Genomic DNA, 22,567 nt, shown 5'->3' on the forward strand with positions numbered 1-22,567 from the left:
ATTTCTAAATTAATAATATTTTCTCAGTGTTGGTAATTCTGGGTTTTTTTTGTGTTTTTTTTTTTATACTTTCTTACAGAGTTTACGTTGCCCATTGAATGAAGAGGTAATTGCCCAAGCCCGGAAAATATTCCCTTCAGTGATAAAATACATTGTAGAAATGACTATATGGGAAGAGGAGAAAGAACTGCCTCCTGAACTCCAGAGAAGGTAGGGACATTTTTCAAAAGGGAGAAGTTTTAGCAATGATTATTGATACTGCATAATAAATGTTAGAAAAATGTTTTTGTTGCTGTTATTTACTGCTTATCAGCATTATGAAAATTTTGTGGAAAATTATCTTATGGGGAATACTTCCAAAATTTCCATTTATATGAGATGTTCTGTTTTAGCACTAAACAGAAGTTAAACCAAAAGAAGGAAAAGCATTTTGGGGGTCTTGTTCTAAATGATCTGGCAGCTTCTCATCCCAGTTAAACTGAGAAGTAAATTGCCCAGTTTGATCCTGCCCTAGACCAACCTCCAGATTTCCCTAGAGGTTTGTGGTAGGAATGAGGAGATAGCTCTTTGCCATGTGCTTTGATACCTAGGATTATTTCAGTTAGAAGGATTTAAGATTTTTAAACTAAAACCCAGCACTTTCTAACAGCGGTGAGTCTTTCAGTAATATTTGCTCTTACCTTACAAATCCACAAGAGAATTCCAGACCTGATATTGAAAATATGGTTTGGGCCTTGTGGGAATTTTTGTATCTGTGTAATACTGGGGTTTCACAAAATTGCATTATAAATTTAAATACCATTGTTCTTTGAGTTTATTGGGGTTTGTTTGTTTTATTTTAGGAGGAGAGAGAACTAAAAATTCTAATTTATAAAGACATTACATATATTGTTTTGACTCTTGCTGGGCCATAAAATGCTTGGGGAAATAAAGGTCATCAGAGATTGCATTCACAAAGGCTTTAATTTCAGATAGGTAATAATGTCAGTGAAACCTTTTAAGAAACTTTGTGTTGGTAAACAATACTAGTGTTCTGCCTGCCTGAAAAGGGAGGGTTGCATGAGCTTTTAGTATGTATATGGTGTAGCACCAGACTTTAGATTCATAGACCTGAGTTTGAGGCCTTCTCATGGTTTTATTGGCATTGTGACCATAGAGAAGTCTTTTATTTATTTATTTTTAAAGTAAGCTCTATACTCAGGGCTTGAACTCATGACCCTGAGACAAGAGTCTACTGACTGATCCAGCCAGGCACCCCTGGAGAAGTCTTTTTGAACTTGTTTCCTGAGCTCTAAGAGGCCTGAGAAAATTTTCCTCTTAGAGTTATGGAATCTACTGAGTGTATGGTAAAAGCATATTATAAACTGTTTAAAACTGATAATAACATTTGACATTTGTGTTTTCACATTTTTATAAGATCCTTACACCATTCTTGAATGTAGATATTATACTCTTTTTATTTTTGTTGCTGATTTTTCTTTTTTTTTGAGTAGCAATGTGTGTCTTTTTAAAATTAATTTATTTTTTAAATTTAAATCCAAGTTAGTTAACATACAGTGTAATAATGGTTTAAGGAGTAGAATTTAGAGATTCATCCCTTACACCCAGTGGTCATCCTAACAAGTGCCCTCCTTAATGCCCATCACCCATTTAGCCTATCCCACACCCCTCCAGCAACCCTCAGTTCTATTTAAGAGTTTCTTATGGTTTGCCTCTCTTTTTATCTTATTTTTCCTTCCCTTCCCCTATTTTCATCTGTTTTGTTTCCTAAATTTCATGAATGAAATCGTATATTTGTCTTTCTCTGACTTATTTCGCTTAGCATAATACATTCTAGTTCCTTCCATGTTGTTGTAAATGGGTTATTATACTCTTTTTAAATTTTTTTCTTAAATTTTATTTATTTATTTTGAGAGAGACAGAGACAGCATGAGCAGGGGAGGGGCAGAGAGAGAGGGAGAGAGAATTCCAAGCAGGCCCCACACTGCCAGTGGAGAGCCAAACTTGGGGCGTGAACTCCTGAAACTGTGAGATCATGACCTGAGCCAAAACCAAGAGTGTGACACTTAACTGATTGAGCCACCCAGGCTCCCCTGTTAATATTCTTTTAAAGATAGAAGAGGCTTTGTCATCTCAGCAAGATTAAAAGCTTAAGCAACTTAAGGTCCCTCAGTCAAATGGTAGTGCTAGCACTTTAAATCTATACACCTTTTTTTTGTTCACATTTTTATTAAATGTTCTATAAAACTTAAATAGAAGGTGGGACGCCTGGGTGGCTCAGTCAGTTAAGCATCCGACTCTTGGTTTCAGCTCAGGTCTTGTCAGCATGCTGACAGCAGGGAGCCTGCTTGGGATTCTCTCTCTCCCTCACTTTGTGCATCCCCCCCCCCCCCGCCAAATAAAAATAAACTTTAAAAAATGAATTAATTTATTAATTAAATATAAGGTAAAAGTAAGAATAAATTCAATAAAAACTAAGTATTAGTTATTTACTATTTATCATTGCCTGCTTGAAGGTCCTGAGCCCAAGGCTGTCTCCCTTTGCCACAGTAGGAGATTAGCAAGAGTTAAGAGTAAGTAGTATTAAAGACATATTCCCACTAAACTGAAAGTAATCATTCACACCTGGAAATAATTTTTAAAAATGGAGACAGTAGTGCTTTTATTCAGGGTTTTAAAAATTTCATGGCACTGTACCACTTGAAATAATCTCCTGTATCAGTTATTACAGTGGTACTTTCTCATAAGAAACTACATGGTGGTGCTTTGTTGCAGATGTTGTATATTACCTTAGCCTATTTTTCACGTCTTCCTTTATTTGTTTCAGTATCTGAACATATCTTTTTTGGGGGTGCCTGGGTTGCTCAGTCGGTTGAGCGTCCAACTTCGGCTCAGGTCATGATAGCGCGGTTTGTGAGTTAAAGCCCCGCATCGGGCTCTGTGCTCTGTGCTGACAGCTCAGAGCCTGGAGCCTGCTTTGTATTCTATGTCTCCCTCTCTCTCTGCCCCTCCCCCACTTCTGCTCTGTCTCTCTCTATCAAAAATAAATAAAATGTAAAAAAAATTTTTTTTTTAATATATCTTCTTTTTTCTTTTTTTAACAGGGAGAAAAATGAAAGATACTATTGTGTCCTTTTCAATGATGAACACCATTCATATGACCATGTCATATACAGTCTACAAAGGGCTCTTGACTGTGAGCTTGCAGAGGCCCAGTTGCACACCACTGCCATAGACAAAGAGGTTCGTGAGCTTCATTTGAATTGTGCTCTCTTAAGTCAGCTTCCTGAGAATCAGGTGTTGACTGAACTCTTGCTGAGTGCTCTTTAGTATTGTGTTGGGAACAGTCATCCCCTTTCTTTATTTCTTAAGTCCTAGGTAAATTGGTTAAAACTTGATTTTTCTGTGTATCATAATTGTAGATAACTATTACCTTTCCTCTTTCATTCTAAATAATTAGAAAGTTATTGAATATTCTGGCAAAAAGTAGTTAAGACTGTCAGCTTTAGTCTGTTTCTATAATTTATTGAAATAGCATTCCATAATTTATGGAGTGCATGAATGTATGAATTTTGACATTTTTTAATGTTATTACAACTATTTATAGCGTAATACTGATTCTGTGGTTCTGCTTTTTAAAAATATCTTTCCAAAGTAAAATGTCTTTCCAAGTAAAAAAGTATTATTAACCTAATCCCTGTCCATGAGAGGAGTGTAATATAGTGGAAGAAGCAGTGTGGCATTAGTAAGTGTAGTGATCTAGGGCTTGAGGAATCAATACCCTGGTCACACCTGTAACCCACTAGTGGATCACAAGTGTGTTATGGAACACATGTTAAGGAATTTGTAAGTTCATTCATGAAAAGTATTTAAAATACATAGCAGGAGTTCAGTAAAAACCTAAGTTATTCTTGGATAGGAATGGAATACACTATAATAAGTAAAGAACTGATACTATTGCCAAGGAGAAAATCCAGCATCCTAAAGTATATTCTCTACGAGCAGTATCAAAAGTTCTGAAGCTTCATAAATGTGTTAAACATTTAGGTTTATCATCCAAGTATTGTCCATCTTACGACTTTTAGGCAGTTGGCACATAATTAATAATTCAGAGCTCATTAGGCCTTTGGGCTATACATTACTTATTGATTGGGATTATCATTCTACTACTGAATTCTCATGTTTGTTTATAATTAGGGTCGTCGGGCTGTCAAAGCAGGTGCTTTTGCTGCTTGTCAGGAAGCAAAGGAAGATATAAAGGTAATTTTCTGAATTAGGATGAAGGAGAATTTTAAGAGGAATTCACATTACAAGAGCCAAAGTAGAACAATTACAATGTTGAAGTGGTTTGGCATCCTAAGTAAAGATAGGATTGGGCCATTTAGTCCCAGAGATTTGAAGCTATAAGTGTCATGTTTTTTTTGAAAAATAGATTACTTCGTTAAAACAAGATAAAAATTCTAAAACTAGTTTTTTGTTTTGTTTTAAATACTTTTTTCATTTGTAGAGTCATTCAGAAAATGTCTCTCAACATCCACTTCACGTAGAAGTATTACACTCTGAGGTTATGGCTCACCAGAAATTTGCTTTGCGTCTTGGCTCCTGGATGAACAAAATTATGAGCTATTCAAGTAAGCGTATTACCTGTTTTTCTTATTTCTCATAAACTACTGGTTTTTGAAATAGCCACAAAGTTTAAAATGTCTTTGAGTATACCGGGTCACCTCGGTGGCTCAGTCAGTTAGGCGTCTGACTTCGGCTCTGGTCATCATCTTGCAATTTGTGGGTTTGAGCCCTGCATCGTGCTCTTTGCTGTTGGCACAGAGCCTGATGGATTTGGATCCTCTATCCCTCTCTCCTACTTCCCCTCTCCCACTTTCTCTCTCTCAAAATAAATAAATAAACTTAAAAAAATGTCATTGAGTATAAAATAAAAAAATTTTTTTGGCTTGTACATTTTGATTAATTTTCAGAATTGCTTTTCTTTTTTTTTTTTAAATTTTTTTAAATGTTTTATTTATTTTTGAGACAGAGAGACAGAGCATGAGCAGGGGAGGGGCAGAGAGAGGGGAGGCACAGAATCGGAAGCAGGCTCCAGGCTCTGAGCTGTCAGCACAGAGCCCAACGCGGGGCTCGAACTCACGAACTGTGAGATCATGACCTGAGCCAAAGTCGGATGCTCAACCAACTGAGCCACCCAGGCGCCCCCAGAATTGCTTTTCAAGTGCCATAGCTAATACTTTGTAAAGCTTTCGATTCTTTTATATTGATAGAATTCTTGATATCAGACTGTGGGAAAAGTAATGTTAATTTTTTTCATGTTATTGTAGGAAATGTACTTGTGGGAGAAATATTGCGAGAATAAAAGTTACCTGACTTCTTTCGTTTATAGGTGACTTTAGACAGATCTTTTGCCAAGCATGCCTTAGAGAAGAACCTGGCTCTGAGAATCCCTGTCTCATAAGCAGGTTAATGCTTTGGGATGCAAAGCTTTATAAAGGTAGGTAGGTCTTTGCTTATGCTGCTTGGCATGAAGCATGACCTTAAAGTAGAGCTATAATCTTTTTTGTTTATTAAATCAGTGATCTTGATTGATAAGATATTATATTTTAAAGGAAAGTTAACCAATCAGTATGTATTCTTCTGTGTTAAAACCTGGGGATGTTGCCTTTTAATTATAGTGCCATTTTGTTTAGTCAGGGCCAATAAAGAAGACTTAAGAGTATATATTCATGTAGTGGTGCCATTATTAACGCTATGTTCATTTTTATTTTTACAATACAAATGTAGAACAAAAAGTGAAAGGTGAGAAAGAAGGCTAAAGGGGATAGAGAAGGGAAGACACAGAGTAAGAGTAATTTTGAGTGAAATGGAATAAAAAGGAATAGAGAAAGTTTGGATGAGGTAGAATGAAGTAAGGTAAAGTGGAGGGGCAGAATGAGAGGGAAAATGCACATATGTAAATATTTTAAGTATTAAGTATTAATATAATTAAATGTTAATGTAATAAATACTACTCATATTTGATTCCTTTAGGTCTATTAGTATGTTAATTTTTTTATAATATTCTGCCACCTCGTATAGCTGGCATTTTTTTTTTTTTTGCCTTGGTGATTCTCTTACACTTCCCCCCAAAATTATCTGCAGGTGCCCGTAAGATACTTCATGAATTGATCTTCAGCAGTTTTTTTATGGAGATGGAATACAAAAAATTCTTTGCTATGGAATTTGTGAAGGTAATTGGTCTTTAAAATACATATCAGTAATAGAAAAAGAAAAACATTTTGTAAAGAGAGTTGTAGAAACAAAGGGGATAATTTTGAATTTAGAATTTAATTTTGTGATTTGTCAAAGGCTCATTTTTTTTTTTTTTTCACATTTGATAGTATGGAAGCAGTAGTCTAGAAGAGGAGATAGGTGGAAAAAGATCTATTATTTGCCTGGGCAGAGCATTTGGAGGTTACCACATTTACACATGCATTCATTCTTCCTGATCATTTGTCTGTCTTATAACAAATAAAATTATTACAAGAAGTGACTAGCTGAAAGGCACAGTATCGAAAAGGAATAGATATGCATGCTAAAGGGAATTAAACAGGCAAGAGTTATACTTAATGAGGCTAAAACATAAAGATAAAACTTACAGCTTTTTGTTTTATTAATCTATTGTATATCCCTTACATTGTTTTATTTATGTATTTTTGGGCAGAGGGGTTTATCTCTCAAGTTGCATTGCAAGATAATACATAACAGACTTTTTGAATCTTCCACTTTGCCTCATACAAAGGTATATCCAAGGGGCGCCTGGCTGGCTCAGTTAGTAGAGCATGTGACTCTTGATCTTAGGGTTGTGAATTCAAGTCCCATGTTGGGTGTGAAACCTACTTTAAAAAATGATAATAATTAATAAAATAGTTTTTAAAAAGTATCCGGTGAATACTTGTTGGTTTCTTCTGATTTTGGGTTGTAGGCAGTTCTATAAAACTTAAAAGGCTGGATCCAGGATGGAACTAGAAGCAGAGAGTGAAATAATGACAGTTGAAAGCAAATGATACTGTGGGACAAGAGACCTGCACTCTCTGGATTTTAGGAGTAGATTGTTAAAAGTAACTGAGACATTCCATTTCCTGAAAGATGATAACAACTCAAGCTATTAACTGTATTCTTCTAAAACTCTTCAAGAGATAGAATATTGGACCATATATGTGATCTGAAATGAGTTTTTTTTTCTTATATGAAAACAGTTCTCCTATTTAAATTTTGTTTTTTTGACCACAGTTACTTTGTAGAAATTCTAGTGGATAAAATTAAATATGTGGTTCAAGGATCTAACATGATGCTTGATACATGACTGGATGTATTATTTTTGTTCTCCCAGTATATTAGGTTTGATTTTCAGCTAGTATAGTTGAGAAGTTATCTGCAGCTGGCATTCATTTTGCTTAAGGCTGGAATGAATCTGATGGGTTTACTAGGTCATATCAGTTTTTAAATAATTTGAATATTGCCTCTGCCCTATACCATTGGGATAGAATCTGTTAAAGGTTGTCCCAGGCTCTGTTTAGAGAAAGGATATACTGTACCAGTGCACTTCTCTGTGATTTTTTTTTTAATGTGTGTGTGTGTGTGTGTGTGTGTGTGTGTGTGTGTGTTGGTTTTTGGCTTTTTATACATTTTATAGTTAACACTTCCAGCTCTGCGAGATTGGGTAACTGAATTCATGTTTGGTCTTTTGTTTGTTATTTTTCTTTTTTTTTAATATTAAAAGATTGTTTTTAATGTTTATTTTTTAAACTGTTTTTTTAATGTTTATTTATTTTTGAGAGAGACAGGGAGAGGGCATGAGTTGGGGAGGGGCAGAGAAAGAAGGAGACACAATCCGAAGCAGGCTCCAGGCTCTGAGCTGCCAGCACACAGCCTGATGTGGGGCTTGAACCTACAAACCGTGAGATCATGACCTGAGCCGAAGTCAGATGCCCAACCAACTGAGCCACGCAGGCACCTCAATGTTACTTGTTTTTGAGAGAGATGGGGGAGAGACAGAGCGTAAGCAGGGGAGGGGCAGAGAGAGGGAGACAGAGAATCCAAAGCAGGCCCCAGGCTCCAAGCTGTCAATACAGAGCCTGATGTGGGGTTCAGACTCATGAACCATGAGATCATGACCTGAGCAGAAGACACATGCTTAACCGAACTGAGCCACCCAGGCACCCCTGTTTGTTATTTTTCTAATATATTTCATTCAGGGCGCCTGGGTGGCTCAGTCGGTTGAGCGTCTGACTTCGGCTCAGGTCGTGATCTTGTGGTTTGTGAGTTCGAGCCCCATGTTGGGCTCTGTGCTGACAGCTCAGAGCCTGGAGCCTGCTTTGAATTCTGAGTCTCCCTCTCTCTCTGCCCCTCCCCCGCTCATGCTCTGTCTCTCTGTCTCTCAAAAATAAGTGTAAAAAAAAATTATTATATTTCATTCACTGTATTGTCTTTTTCTAAGAAATAGCAATTATAGGGGTGTCTGACTGGCTTAGTAGCGTATGCAACTCTTGATCTCGGGGTTATAAGTTCAAGCCCCATGTTGGATGTAGAGATAACTTTTTTTAAAAAAAATCTTAAAAAAAAAGAAATAGGAATTATAGTACACATATACATAGAAACATCTATAGCATGTATTAAAATTGGGATTTTAAAAGTTTTCAGTAATTTAGAATTGATTCTCCATTTATTATATCTTTCAGTATTATAAACAGCTGCAGAAAGAGTATATTAGTGATGATCATGACAGAAGTATCTCAGTAACTGCACTCTCAGTTCAGATGTTTACTGTTCCTACTCTGGTATGTATTGATCATTTCTTTGCAGTCTTCCCAAGTAAAACCTGTTTTGCTTTTTAAGAACTCTGTTTAGTATCAAATCAAATTAAAACGATGTCAAAATCTCTATTTTGGGCTAATTTCATTCGGAAGATTGAATGATACTTCATTGATACCTGCATACTTTAGTGGGACCTGAGGACAAGGTAGTTTGTGGAGTGGGAGTGACAGCATGACTGCTGTCCAAAAATCCTGATCCCTGTGAGAGGAGACAAGAGCTGGTTTCTCAGAAACCAGGCTAACTTAAGAGGAGTGCCTTTTCAATACCCAAACTGTTTTTGAGTTTGTTTTTTTGTTTTTGTTTTTTTTTGCTATTCTTTTGTTCTTTAGTTATTGTTTGGTGGGGAGGGGCAGATAGATGAAGATAAAACAAAGCTGGAGGGGAAAGTATGACTGTGAAGCATTTGCATGAGATAGGTGCTGATATGGTGCTGCTTAGGCTTGGGAGGAAAGTGGAAAAATCTGCTTTTTTTTTTTTTTTTTTTTTTTTGGTACTACTTTTCCTGTTTCTTCTGGATGGTTTGGTTAACTATTCTTACCTTCTCATTTCAAAGGCTAGAGAAGAAGGTAGAGAGGAGACAGTGGATTAGGAGTGACTGGGAGATGCGGGAATAGATAGTAATATGATAGAAGTCATGACGTATATCTATGTTTGTTCTGCTTTGCTCATCATGTGATTATTGATGGTAAACATTTATGTTGACAATCTGTGTGATCGGCTTGGAGTGTCCAACAGGTGTTTTCTAGTTAGTAGGGAGTAAGGAATTTTTACCTTTAGAAAATAACTTCTCAGAAATAGCTCTTCTGTGAGACTAAGGGTTATGTTTGATACTCAGTAAACATTTAGTTAAAATGACTCACTGACCAACCAAATACGTGAGTAAATTAAGTCCATACTATCATGAGTTAATTATAAAGACAATATTCTTGAAATATTTGCAGGCTCGACATCTTATTGAAGAACAGAATGTTATCTCTGTCATTACTGAAACTCTGCTAGAAGTTTTGCCTGAATACTTGGACAGGAACAATAAATTCAACTTCCAGGGTTATAGCCAGGACAAATTGGGAAGAGTATATGCAGTAATATGTGATCTAAAGTAAGTTGTTCAAGTCAAAAGTTACCTGTTAATCACAGTGTGCTTTTGTATTCCGTTTTATAAATAAACTACTGATCCTTTTGGTTATCTAGAATTCTCCTTATAATTATGGCAAGTACAAAGAACTTTTAATGTGTCATGTTAATAATTGTTTTAAGTGAACGCTTTTTATAGAGTTAAAACCACGTTAATAAGGAAGGTATTAAGGAGGGACCTGTTACAGGAACGTAGGGTCTCTCAGGGTCACTGAATGTATCTCCATTGTAATTACTATGTCTTTCACTCACTTTCATTCATGCACTTTGGTTCTGTCCCTCTTCTGTAGTCTCTTTGTGCATAGTTTTCAGATAATCTTGTTGATGTGAGTTTCTTTTTAACTCCTTTCATACATACAAATAAGCTATTGATACTTTTTGTTGTTTTTTTTTTTTTTTTTGGCTGAAGAGGCTAGAGTTGCCTTTTAAACTAAAGTTGAAATCACATAACATCACATTTGGGATCATTGGACTTAAAAGGAAATAAGTTTCAGGGTGTCTGGGTGGCTCAGTTGGTTAAGCATCCGACTTCAGCTCAGGTCATGATCTTACGCTTTGTGGGTTAGAGCTCCATGTTGGCCTCTGTGCTGACACCTTGCTCAGAGCCTGGAGCCTGCTTTGGATTCTGTGACTCCTCTCTCTGCCTCTTCCCTGCTTGCGCAGTCTCAGTCTGTCTCTCAAAAATAAATAAATACTAAAAAAAAAGAAGTAAGTTTCCATTTATTTTAGAATTGGTGAATATTATAAGAGTTGTGATATTTCAAGTATTCAGTAAATCATAAGCTTCAAAAAATTCTTTTCTTTGGGTGCTTGGGAAGTTCAGTTGGTTAAGGGTTCAACTCTTGATTTCAGCTCAGGTCATGATCTCACAATTTGTGAGATTGAGCCCCACATTGGACTCTGTGCTGACAAAGGAGACTGCCTGGGATTCTCTCCCTCTCTCTTCCTTCCCAGCTCAAGTTCGTGCTTGTGCGCGCTCTCTCTCTCTCTCTCTCTCTGTGTCTCTCTCTCTCAAAATAAACTTTGAGAAAAATATTAAAATCTTTTATTTTAAGAATATATTAAAACAAAAGCATTTCATTTAGTTCATTGTTTAAATAAAGTGCTCCAAGGGATATATATGATTAATTGTTTCTAATCTCCAAGGGGAAAAAATCATTCTAAATTTCTCTGCTTTTTAAAAAAAAAATTTTAAGTTTATTTAATTATTTTGAAAGAGAATGCAAGTGGGGGAGGGAGAGAGAGAATCCCAAGCAGGTTCTGTGCTGTCAGTGCAGAGCCCTATACGGGGCTTGATCTCAAGAATTGTGAGATTATGACTTAAGCCGAGATCAAGAGTCAGGGGCTTAACCAACTGAGCCACCCAGGCACCCCTAATTTTGTCTACTTTTAGTGACCATTTAGTGCATTGAGAGTTGGAAACATACTTCCAAACAACCTAGAAATAGTCTGCTTAAAAATACACTTGATAGATTTCTAGAATTATGCATTGGATCCTTGATATTATTAAGGAAGACGTTTCCAGATTTTTTCAGATTTCTCAGTTTTTAAATATGATTTTACATCTTTCTCTAAAGTTCAGCAAATTGTTATGTCATCACAACTTCAGTACAGAGATGGTAGATGAATTCAGTAGTGAATCATCACTTACCAGTGTGCTTCACAAATTATGCATAAATTACATGTATGCAAAACAAACAAGCAAAAAATACACAAAAATTCCAAATGGCAGTACTTAAAATTATCAGTGTTAAATCAGAGTATTCATTATTCCTTCTTTGACTGTACAGGTGAAGTCTCTATACTGCTGCTCTCATTACTGTGAAATATTCTTGTAGCTGACTTATGTTTTTTATCCAGGGAAGTTGTGCATAATCACTTCATTGTTTTATCACATTTTATTTTGTTTTATGGATTTCTGACTCTAGTTATTCTCTCCAATAAATAATTGAGAGTTAACACACCTCTAGATACTTAGCCGTATGTTAAAACTTTAGGGTTGCTGGTTTGAAAGTTTACTTTAAAGTTTTCCAGTCTTCTGATGCATATTACAACTTCTTAACATCCTTACTTAAGTCAAGAAATCTATAATGACAAGGAGAAGGGGAAAATAACACATTTTAAGCTCCTGGAAAATCTGTACTGTGGCTGTCCGGGTGTGACAGGCTAGGTTGCTTCTAAGTTCACTTAAGTAGACTAACTTCTGAGAAGTCAGGCTTAGCTTTGATATATGCCTCTCTAGAGCCTTCGCATTTTGCTGTATAATTCTAGCTCTGCCCAGAGCTTCTTGTTACTTTAAGAAATCAGAATCCATAGTTTTGATGAATCAACATTGTCTTTAGCCCTGAAAATCTTAAAATTATCACAAAATGGGGAAGTGAAATATTTCTTTGTCTTTTGAAATGATAGGTATATCCTGATCAGCAAACCTACAGTATGGACAGAAAGATTAAGAATGCAGTTCCTTGAAGGTTTTCGGTCTTTTTTGAAGATTCTTACCTGTATGCAGGTATGATATTTCTATTCATCAGTAAGATAAATATTAAAAATTTAGCCCCAGTTTTTGTTTCTTTTAAGCAAATTGTGGTTGTTATGTAAGGAAGACTATATCTAGCAAAGTAGAAATAAAATTTAAACACTGCTTTACTGATCCTGCTTTAATAGATATTTAATAGGTATAATTCTGTATACTTCAGTTAACTACTGCTATTACCAGTAATGTTTACTGATTGTGATATGGTAGTAAGCACTTTACATGCATTATCTCTCCTGAGATCGTAGCAATCTTATGAGGTAGCTACTGTTATTATCTTCATTTTACATATAAGGGAATTGAAGTCTAGAAATAATTTGACCAGGGTCACGCAGCTAGAAAGTGACAGAGCTGGGATTTGAACCCATGCATTCTGACCTTGTATAATAGCCATGTTAAAAAGCTATGCATATATGATTATAAATTCTGACAATTTCATATTTTGACAGTAGAAGAGTGAAGAAAAAGGGCCTATGTGTGTAATATGCATATATATATAGAGAGAGAGAGGGAGAGTTTGTGTGTGTGTGTGTGTGTGTGTGTGTGTGTGTGTGTGTAATCACTCTTTTCTTATAGGGAATGGAAGAAATCAGAAGACAGGTTGGGCAACACATAGAAGTGGATCCTGACTGGGAGGCTGCCATTGCTATACAGATGCAATTGAAGAATATTTTACTCATGTTCCAAGAGTGGTGTGCTTGTGATGTAAGTAAAATTTGTTAGTAAGATCAGTGCTTTTTTTTTAGAAAGAGAGAGCGTGTGAGCTGGGGAAAAGGGGAGAGAGAGAGAAAATCTTGGAGCCCAACATGGGGCTTGATCCCATGACCCTGGGATCATGACCTGAGTCAAAATCAAGACTTGGACTCTCAATTGACTAAGCCATCCACGTGCCGCAGGATCAGTGGGTTTTAGGTGCTCTAATGATTATCAGTAATAAGGTTTTATGTAGCGACTTCCTTGCTATAAGATTTTATTATTTAAATAGTTGTGTATTTGAACTTGTCTTACTGAATTTAGGAAGAAAATCCAGTTTTTTATGTTTGATTTAAAAATGTGCTCCATGGTAGTTTGATTTATCTCTGGGAATAGTGGGGTTTGAAAAATACAACAAAGGTGCCTGGGTGGCTCATTTGGTTGAGCATCCAACTTCGACTCAGGTCATGATCTCATAGTTTGTGAGTTCGAGCCCCGCGTTGGGCTCACTGCTGTCAACGCAGAGCCTGCCTTGGATCCTGTGTCTATTCCTCTTTATCTGCCTCTCCCCAACCGGTACTCTCTCTCTCAAAAATAAATAAAATGTTTAAAAACAATACAACAAAATACATTTATTTATTTATGTATTCATTTATTTCCTTGGACATGAATACTAATAATATGAAAATTAGGACTACATGGACTTTAAAATACTTTGGTAGTAGAGAATAGTGGATATTTATGCAATCATGAGCTCTGTTATACATGTTAAACCATTAAGAATATTAATTTCCAAATACAGAGCTAATGTATCTCCTTACACAATAATTTGAGACCATAATCCTCTTGAAACACACAGTCCTACCCCAGATTCCCTTTTTGGGAAGGATGACCTCATTTATTTCTGTTTTGAGAAAATCACCATTATCTGAGTCAAATTCTTTCATTTTCCCTAGTTTCTCTGTGCTGCTGACATGACATAATCTATTCACTACGTTTCTCTGTGTCTTCACAATTGGTCTCTTTCTTTTCATTCCTTTCTTTCTAAAACTAAGGTCTCTACCTAGGCTCTTGGTCCTGAGCTACATTACTTCTTCCTGGAGTTGGCTTCCTCAGTTGTCTCCTCTGGTATTTCCCATTCTTTGATTCACTTGCCTACACACACAGTACGCACCTGTCCTTAACATCAACAAGAGTAAAAGCCCCTTGTCTCTGCTACCTCTGTGAACTGTGAGCTCTCTTGTTTCCTCCTCTCTTCTGCTTCCCCACCAGCAGTTGGTCACAGGTTCAGAGTGGCAGTCATACAGACATGATAGAATTTAATCTAGCACTGTAGCTTTGTGGAACAATAAGGACAGGAAATATTGTCCAGCAACTAGCCAGAGCACATATTTTTTGGCAACCATCACCTTTATGGAAGGCATGCATAGTTGTTGGAGATGAGGTCAGAGTATGTGTTGCTCATCTTGACATTTGCTAAACCCTCTGCAGCCATCTATATTTGCTGTCATCTCTCTAGCTTCTGAAACTTCTTTAGGGTCTGGCTTCTGCCCTTAACAAATTGATTGGAACTGCTTTTTGAAAAAAATTCAGAGGATCTTTATAGTAACCAAATTCAGAGGGTCTTCTCTAAGTCCCCATTTTCCTGCAAATGTCTGTAGCATTGTTTTCTCTTGAATACCTAATCTTTTTGAAACTTTCTTTCCCTTTGATTTTTACAAGTCTACATTATTATAATACTTCTGTTACTGATTCAACATTTCAATCATTGATTGCCTTTTTTTTTTTTTCCCAATTCCTTCTGACTACTAAATGATACATTCTGAATATTCTCTTTCTTACAGGTCTTTCATTTCTACCACCTCATTTAAAACTGTGGAGCTATAGTATTCTATTTGTGTGCTAGACATTCCTGCTTAGATCTTACACTTACATTTCAAATTCAGAATATATTAAATTGGTTTGTCATCATTTCTTTCTACTTCAACTTAACATTTTCCCTTCTTGACTTCCATTTTTCAATTAATGACACTGATTCAGATGAGATTGGGTACGTTCAGAGTCGTATGGCTGTGATTCATGCCATATCAAGACAATGACACTATGATTCATACATTCATCCACACAGAAAATCTCAGAGCCACTGCATTCTCTGTGTTAGATGTTAGCAGAGTTTTCAGGGGGAAAAAGTTCTATGTTCACATAAGATTGAGAAATGTTAGGTTGAACAAAATCAAGTATGATTTTTCTTTCTAATGCCACTGAACTTTTCCAACCCTTTATGGTTAAAAAAAATTTTTTTAATGTTGTTATTTATTTTTGAGAGAGGAGAGAGACAGAGTGCCAGCAGGGGAGGAGTAGAGACAAGGGGAGACACAGAATCTGAAGCAGGCTCCAGGCTCTGAGCTGTCAGCACAGAGCCCGACATGGGGCTTGGACTTGCGAACTGCGAGATCATGACCTGAACTGAAGTCGGATGCCTAACTGACTGAGCCACCCAGGCGCCCCTCAAGCCCTTTAAATTATTCAGTGTGCTAATTTCTAAGTGGAATATTCCCAAAATTTATTGGACCATAGCATTTGTTTCTCAGGATAAAATCAGTGTGAAAAACAGTGTCTTGAAAAGTGAGTTTGACTCCTCTCTCCCTGATGTGAGTTTTCCTTAGCCTAAGTTTATTTTACAATTCTAACTTATTTCCTGTGAGTTCATTCTCTTTTTCCCTGACTGCCCCCATCCTAGTTAAGACCCTTATCACCTTAGACTTAGACTTCATAGTAATCTTCCTGTTGGTTCCCTTGTTTCCTAGCATTACTCTCTCCAGTCTGTCATCTTCATTGACACCCATTAATTCTTCTTGAAGCAGCATGTTGACATTGTTACACTTCAGACACCATCAGTATATTCCCATACTGATGGCAAGGCATATTTCCAGCTGCACTGCTCATTAATTTCATCCATAAAGCCTTTCATTTATCTAGTGTTTATTCCTTTACACTGCTTGCACAAGAGTTGTACTTCCCCTTTTTTCTCTGTTTACTCTTGTATCTCTGCTTATTATACCACTGTTACCTCATTTTCCCCCATAAATTCTGCATATTCTTTTAGACCCCACTCAAAATTGCTTTCACAAATAATGTCTTCCCATTTGTTTGTAATTCTTTTTCCTCCCTGAGTAATTCGTTTGTACAATTTACATAGTACTTAAAATGTTTTACTTTGATATTGTGTGTGTGTGTGTGTGTGTATGTGTATGTCTCTCTGTCTTATACTTCCAACTAGTTTGCAGATGCTGTGGAAGTAACTGTGCTATACATGGAACAATTTTGTGCTTATATTTACTAAATATTTATTGAATGGTGTGGTAAAGTAGATAACTTGTTAATCTGTGTACATTTTTAATTTCCTTTTAGGAAGAACTCTTACTGGTGGCTTATAAAGAGTGTCACAAAGCTGTGATGCGGTGCAGTACAAGTTTTATATCTAGTAGCAAGACAGTAGTACAATTGTGGGGTCATACTCTGGAAACTAAGTCATACAAGGTATCTGAAGATCTTGTAAGCATACATCTGCCACTCTCCAGGACTCTTGCTGGTGAGTGTTTGTTTTTTGCATCTTTCTATTAGCTTTGTTTTTTAGATATTCAGAGTAGTAGAACTATTTCTGTTTTTGTTCTGTACTCATTATGTACAAACATATTCATATCACACTGCAGTTAAGAACTGTCACTGTCCTTCAAAGAGTTGTCACCAGAACATTGATCTCGGGATGCTTGTTTACCTGGGCCTTTTGTTATTTGGGTCAACTAATGAATCCTTTTAATATACACTGAAGGATTAACTTGGTAACTCATCTCCCACCCCAATTTAAATATGGTAAAATCTTGTTGCTGGTTTTTGTGGGTTTTTTTTCACTGAAGTATAGTTAACACACATTGTTACTGGTTTTTAACCCTCTTCTCTGTGAGATTACACCAGTGTGTTATCTTTGTTGTTATTCCTTTCACCACTAGAAGAAAGAAGTAAGATTCTCTTTAATCATTCTTTGATTTGCATTTCCATGTAAATTGGTCCTGTCAGGTTTTTTTTTAAATAACTTTATGTATGTAAGTGTATGTATGTATTTATTTATTTTTGAAGAATGCTGATAGCAGATTTCTGTTTAGTTAGTTAGTTAGAAAATAAGGAAGCTCCATGCTTCCTTGAACTCATAACCCTGAGATCAAGGGTTGCATGCTCTACTGACTGAGCTAGCCAGATGCCTCTACGTTTATATTTTTAATTGTGGTAAATTATAACATAAAATTTATCATTTGAACCATTTTAAAATGTATAGTTCACTGGCATTAAGTACATTCATATTGCTCTGCAGTCATCAACCACCATCCATCTCCAGAATATGTTTCATCTTCCCAAACTGAAATTCTGTACCTGTTCAGCATAACTCCTCAATCCCCCACTCCCTGCGGTCTTTGGAAGTCACCATTCTACTTTCCACCTCTATGCTTGACCCCTATAAGTACCTCACTTAACTGAAATCATATACATATCCTTTATAACTGGCTTATTTCACTTAGTGCAATATCCTTAGTTTACCCATATTGTAGCATGTGTCAGAATTTCCCTCCTAGTTAAGACTGAATAATATTCCATAGTTTGTATATACCACCTTTTGCTTATCCATTTGCCTACGAATGGATGCTTGGGTTCCTTCTACCTTTTGGCTGTTGTGAATAATGTTGCTGTGAGTATGAGTGTACAGGTATCTGTTTGAGTCCTTGTTCTTAGTTCTTTGATGTATGTACCGTAAGTGCAATTGCTGGTTCATAAAGTAATTCTACTTTTTAATTTTTTGAGGAACCACCAAACTCTTTTTCATAGCAACTGCACCGTTTTACATTCCCACCAGCAGTGTACAAGGGTTCCATTTTTTTCTGCATCCTCACCAACACATCTTCTTTCCTGTATGTTTTTTTTAATAGCCATCCTAATGAGTGAAGTGGTAGTTCATTGTTTTTGTTGTTGTTGTTGTTGTTTTAAGTTCATTTATTTACTTTGAGAGAGACAGCATAATCCTGGGAGGGACGGACAATGAGAGAGAGAATCCCAAGCAGGCTCCACACTGTTAGCACAGAACCTGATGTGGGGCTTGAACCCATGAACCATGAGATCATGACCTGAGCCAAAGCTAAGAGTCAGGTGCTTAACCACCTGAGCCACCCAGGCACCCCAGTTCATTGTGGTTTTGATTTGCATTTCTCCAATGATTAGTGATTATTGAGCATCTTTTCCTGTGCTTGCCAGTCATGTTTATATCTTCTTTGGAGAAATGTCTATTCAAGTCCTTTGTGTATTTTTTAATCAGATATTTTGTTGTTGAGTTGTTGGAGCTTTCTGTATGTTCTGGATATTAGCTATGTATCAAACATATGATCTGCAAATATTTTCTCCCATTCTTTGGATTGCCTTTTCACTCTGTTGATAGTATCCTTTGAAATTATTGCCAAATCCAATGTCATGAAGTCTATTCCCTGTTTTCTTCTAAGAGTTTTACAGTTTTAGCTCCTATGTTTAGGTTTTTTATTCATTTTTAGTTTTTGCACATGGTATAATTGATGTGATTTTACGTCACTTCTATTTTTACAAAAAGAAATACTTAAATTAGTTTTCATTTCTTTTGATTAGTTAAGAACAGAATAAGGATGTCTTGAGAGGCAGCATAGTATTTTTATATAACGTGTAAACACACCTTGCACTATGTAGGATCTTAAATACATTAATACTGTATTTTAAAATTAGAAGTCAAAAGTTTGCATTTCTAAACTCAGTAAATATGTATTTAAACCATAAGTTTCTGAACTTGAGTTAATGAGGGATAAATTAACTGGGTTTATTGCTTTTTCATTTCTCTCTCTCTCTCTCTCTCTTTTTTTTTTTTTTTAACCTTTAGGTCTTCATGTGCGTTTAAGCAGGCTGGGTGCCGTTTCAAGACTACATGAATTTGTGCCTTTTGTAAGTGACTCTATTAAGGGCTGATTTACTTATACCCTATTTCTAAACACCTCTTGGTTGATGAGAGGGAAGAAAAATTTTAAAACCTACCTGGATAATTCCCATTTAGTAATTTTAGGTTTCTATATAAGTACATTGAAATCTAAATCACCAAAACTTGGAGTTAACTCGTTCAAGCCCATCCGTTTTACAGATGAGAAAACTGAAGAATGTCTAGTGCCATGACTTTGAGACACATCCAAGCCCTCTGAAAAATAATGAAATTGTTCATCTCTTTCAGGAGGACTTTCAAGTAGAGGTACTAGTGGAATATCCTTTGCGTTGTCTGGTGTTGGTTGCCCAGGTTGTTGCTGAAATGTGGCGAAGAAATGGACTCTCTCTCATTAGCCAGGTATGGCAAGGCCTATTCACATTCATGTGAATGTGAGTGTGTTAATTTTCTGATGGTTTTTTTCTCTTATATAATTTAGCCTTATGTCTCTGGATTTTGCTATTTGCTTTCTGTTTTCTTATATGAACTCAGAAATGAAAGTTCTAGTAACCATGTAGATATTTCTCCTAGTGAGTAGATAGATTAGGTGATAGCCAGTAGAAATGTGCCCATTAACATTATGAGGATTTCCTTATCTGGAGACCTATAGTCTTCCCATCACCTTTCTTAATAGAAGGCCACTTTAACAATTTTTCCCTCTGTTCTAGAGCAAATAAAGAGAAGTGCTTTTCCTAAAAGATGGGGAAACTGGACTTGTAAAGATACCACTTGGGAGAAAAATCGTGTTATGATTGATTGTAGAAATTAGTTTACTTTTATAGAAGTGGGGATTTTTAAATCAGAGGAAATAAATTCTTTTGTTGCACATGTTGAGAGAGTAATAATATAGAGCATTTTAAACTTGGAAGTATTTTCATGCCATATTTCCTTACTTTAAAATCTCACGAATCCCTTAGTGATTCATACATTTACAGCTTTTTTTTTTTTTTTTTTTTTGCCACTAAGGAGTTCTTGGAGTTTCTGGTTTAGAGAAAGTTTTAGGAATAGTGTTTGTTAAGAATTCTGTTTGAAATAAAACAATCCATGCCACTTCAATCTTTTATTTTACAGGTGTTTTACTACCAAGATGTTAAGTGCAGAGAAGAAATGTATGATAAAGATATCATTATGCTTCAGGTACCTATTGAAATTACTTTGGATACTTATGTCTTAACCTTCTTTGATCCCTTGTAGAGGGAGAGAAAAGATACAGTAATTATTTTTAACTTTATTTACTTAAATTTTTCTCATGTTAAAACTTAATAGGGTATCATAAAAAATGGAAGGGATTACTACATTATCTTTTGCAGACTTACTTTATACTCTTTCTGACAGTCCTACTGGAGACAAATGTTTGTTCATTTAATACACATGGAACTGTCATGCTGCGTTTCTTCCACAGATTGGTGCATCTTTAATGGATCCCAACAGGTTCTTGTTACTGGTACTTCAGAGGTATGAACTTGCTGATGCTTTTAACAAGACTATATCCCCAAAAGACCAGGTAAGCAACAGAAACTGACATGTGTATCAATTCCAAAGGAAGTATTTTTGTTAACAATTTTAATCATATTTAGGATTTTTATTTCTTTATGTGTATTTCCAAAAATCACACATATACACATAACATGCACATATATCTACATATGCACATTCTTTTTACTCTACAAAAAGTTAGAATGTTTAGATTAATAAAAGGAGAAGAAAAATCACATGAAAGACTGCCTCCTAGAAATGATCACCTTCTAAGTTTTGGTGTCTTGTTTGTTTTTAAAACAAAAATTGGATCATTTTGTATGTGCTATTTGGTTATTTGCTTTCTGTGCTTAATGAGATGTTGTGATAGTTTTAAATAAATATACCACCACTTTTTTTTATATCATAATTTTTAAAGGCTATATAGTATTGCGCTGTACAATTGCATTATACTTTGATCCCCTAATTGCTGAAGAGGTTTTCTAGTTTTTTGGTCTTATGAACATCTGTGTACCTCAGGGTTTAAACGCTTGCCTAATTATTTTGTTAAGATAAATTTTTAGAAGAGGATTACCTGGAGAAAACAGTATGCTTTTTCTTAAGACTTTTAATACATATTGTCACATTGCTCTCAGAAGAGGTACTCAGATTTACACTCCTTAGCAGTGTGTACCTCTGTAGTGGCACTAGTATCTTTACTCTTTGTTGATGTGGTAGGTGAAAGGTGGTCTTTTATTTGTAGGTGTAGTTCTTTAATGAGCATTGAGGTTGACCATGTTTTCATGATTATTGGCCTTTTTTCCCCCTTTCTGATAGTAAATTATCTTTCCAACCCTTTCCCCTTTTTCAGTTTCTGTTAAAGTTCCTTATTTAATAAGGATATTTTTCACTTGTTGTATTTGTTACATTTTTCATAGCTTATAATTTGTTGTACTTTGTAGTTTTGTCACATCTTCATTGCTTTCATATTTGCTACAAACTTATAAAGTAGTCCTTACGTACTTTAAATTTATGAATCATGTTATTTTATTCTTTCAAATTAGAAGTCACTTGCAAAGGACCAAAGAATAGGATACAAAATACAAAGCTAATTTTAGTCAAGTTTTATACTTGGTGAAAAATGAGTATCTCATTTTGCTATACATTGCTTAAGTAAGAGGGGTGTTGAGGAAGAGTATTCTCACGAACTGGTATCTGTTATTTGAAGCCACTGTCCCACCAACCCAGGTAAGAAGGAAGTCATAAGAATTAGTTTGTTGACTTAAGGCTATATGGTAATGATAATGAAAATAATATTTGTATTGAGTTCTTATTATATGGCAGGTATTGTGAACCTTATGGAATTTGATGTCAGTAAAGGGAATTATTCACCTGATTTTCTGCTGCAGTCTGAAGGAAAATACTGGACTGCATGAACCATGAGTCTGATCCAGAAATGTATGTTTTATAAAGGCTTTTGGTTCTTTTGTAACTAATTTATTCTTTTTTGATTCAATAGGATTTGATTAAACAATATAATACATTAATAGAAGAAATGCTTCAAGTCCTCATCTATATTGTGGGTAAGATTAAAACATTAATCTTATGAGTTGTTTTCAGAGAGAGCATTAATAAAAACTATAATTTATCATTTTACTCTTCTCGCAAATACAGCATAGAATATTAGAGATTAATGTGACTAATATGATTGATGTGTTTAGAAACTTAGCTTTTAAAAAGCACAGTTCTGTTACATCTTTGTTTTTCAATACCTGATTTATAATTATTTGGTCTTGTTTTACTGGAATACAATTATCCTAGTTAGAAATGTAGATGAAAAATACCTATAC

General features: G+C 35.6%; 1 protein-coding gene and 1 long non-coding RNA gene across 2 annotated transcripts in view; one reads left to right on the forward strand and one right to left on the reverse strand.

Annotated features, from left to right (window-relative positions):
• LOC113601798 (uncharacterized) overlaps positions 1-22,567 on the reverse strand; it is a 92,232-nt gene that overhangs the window by 50,436 nt on the left and 19,229 nt on the right. The window lies entirely within an intron of this gene.
• Positions 1-22,567, forward strand: part of UBR1 (ubiquitin protein ligase E3 component n-recognin 1) — a 130,707-nt gene that overhangs the window by 49,503 nt on the left and 58,637 nt on the right. The window contains exons 5-20 of the mRNA XM_015064866.3: positions 80-210; positions 3,105-3,243; positions 4,198-4,260; positions 4,508-4,631; positions 5,393-5,500; positions 6,148-6,236; positions 8,727-8,825; positions 9,804-9,961; positions 12,406-12,505; positions 13,106-13,234; positions 16,634-16,814; positions 19,170-19,231; positions 19,512-19,622; positions 20,334-20,399; positions 20,665-20,766; positions 22,237-22,300. Of these exons, the coding sequence (XP_014920352.1) occupies positions 80-210; positions 3,105-3,243; positions 4,198-4,260; positions 4,508-4,631; positions 5,393-5,500; positions 6,148-6,236; positions 8,727-8,825; positions 9,804-9,961; positions 12,406-12,505; positions 13,106-13,234; positions 16,634-16,814; positions 19,170-19,231; positions 19,512-19,622; positions 20,334-20,399; positions 20,665-20,766; positions 22,237-22,300 (1,726 nt within the window). The remainder of the gene's footprint in view (positions 1-79; positions 211-3,104; positions 3,244-4,197; positions 4,261-4,507; positions 4,632-5,392; positions 5,501-6,147; positions 6,237-8,726; positions 8,826-9,803; positions 9,962-12,405; positions 12,506-13,105; positions 13,235-16,633; positions 16,815-19,169; positions 19,232-19,511; positions 19,623-20,333; positions 20,400-20,664; positions 20,767-22,236; positions 22,301-22,567) is intronic.

The sequence above is a fragment of the Acinonyx jubatus genome, chromosome B3, assembly GCF_027475565.1.
Source record: "Acinonyx jubatus isolate Ajub_Pintada_27869175 chromosome B3, VMU_Ajub_asm_v1.0, whole genome shotgun sequence".
Lineage (NCBI taxonomy): Eukaryota > Metazoa > Chordata > Mammalia > Carnivora > Felidae > Acinonyx > Acinonyx jubatus.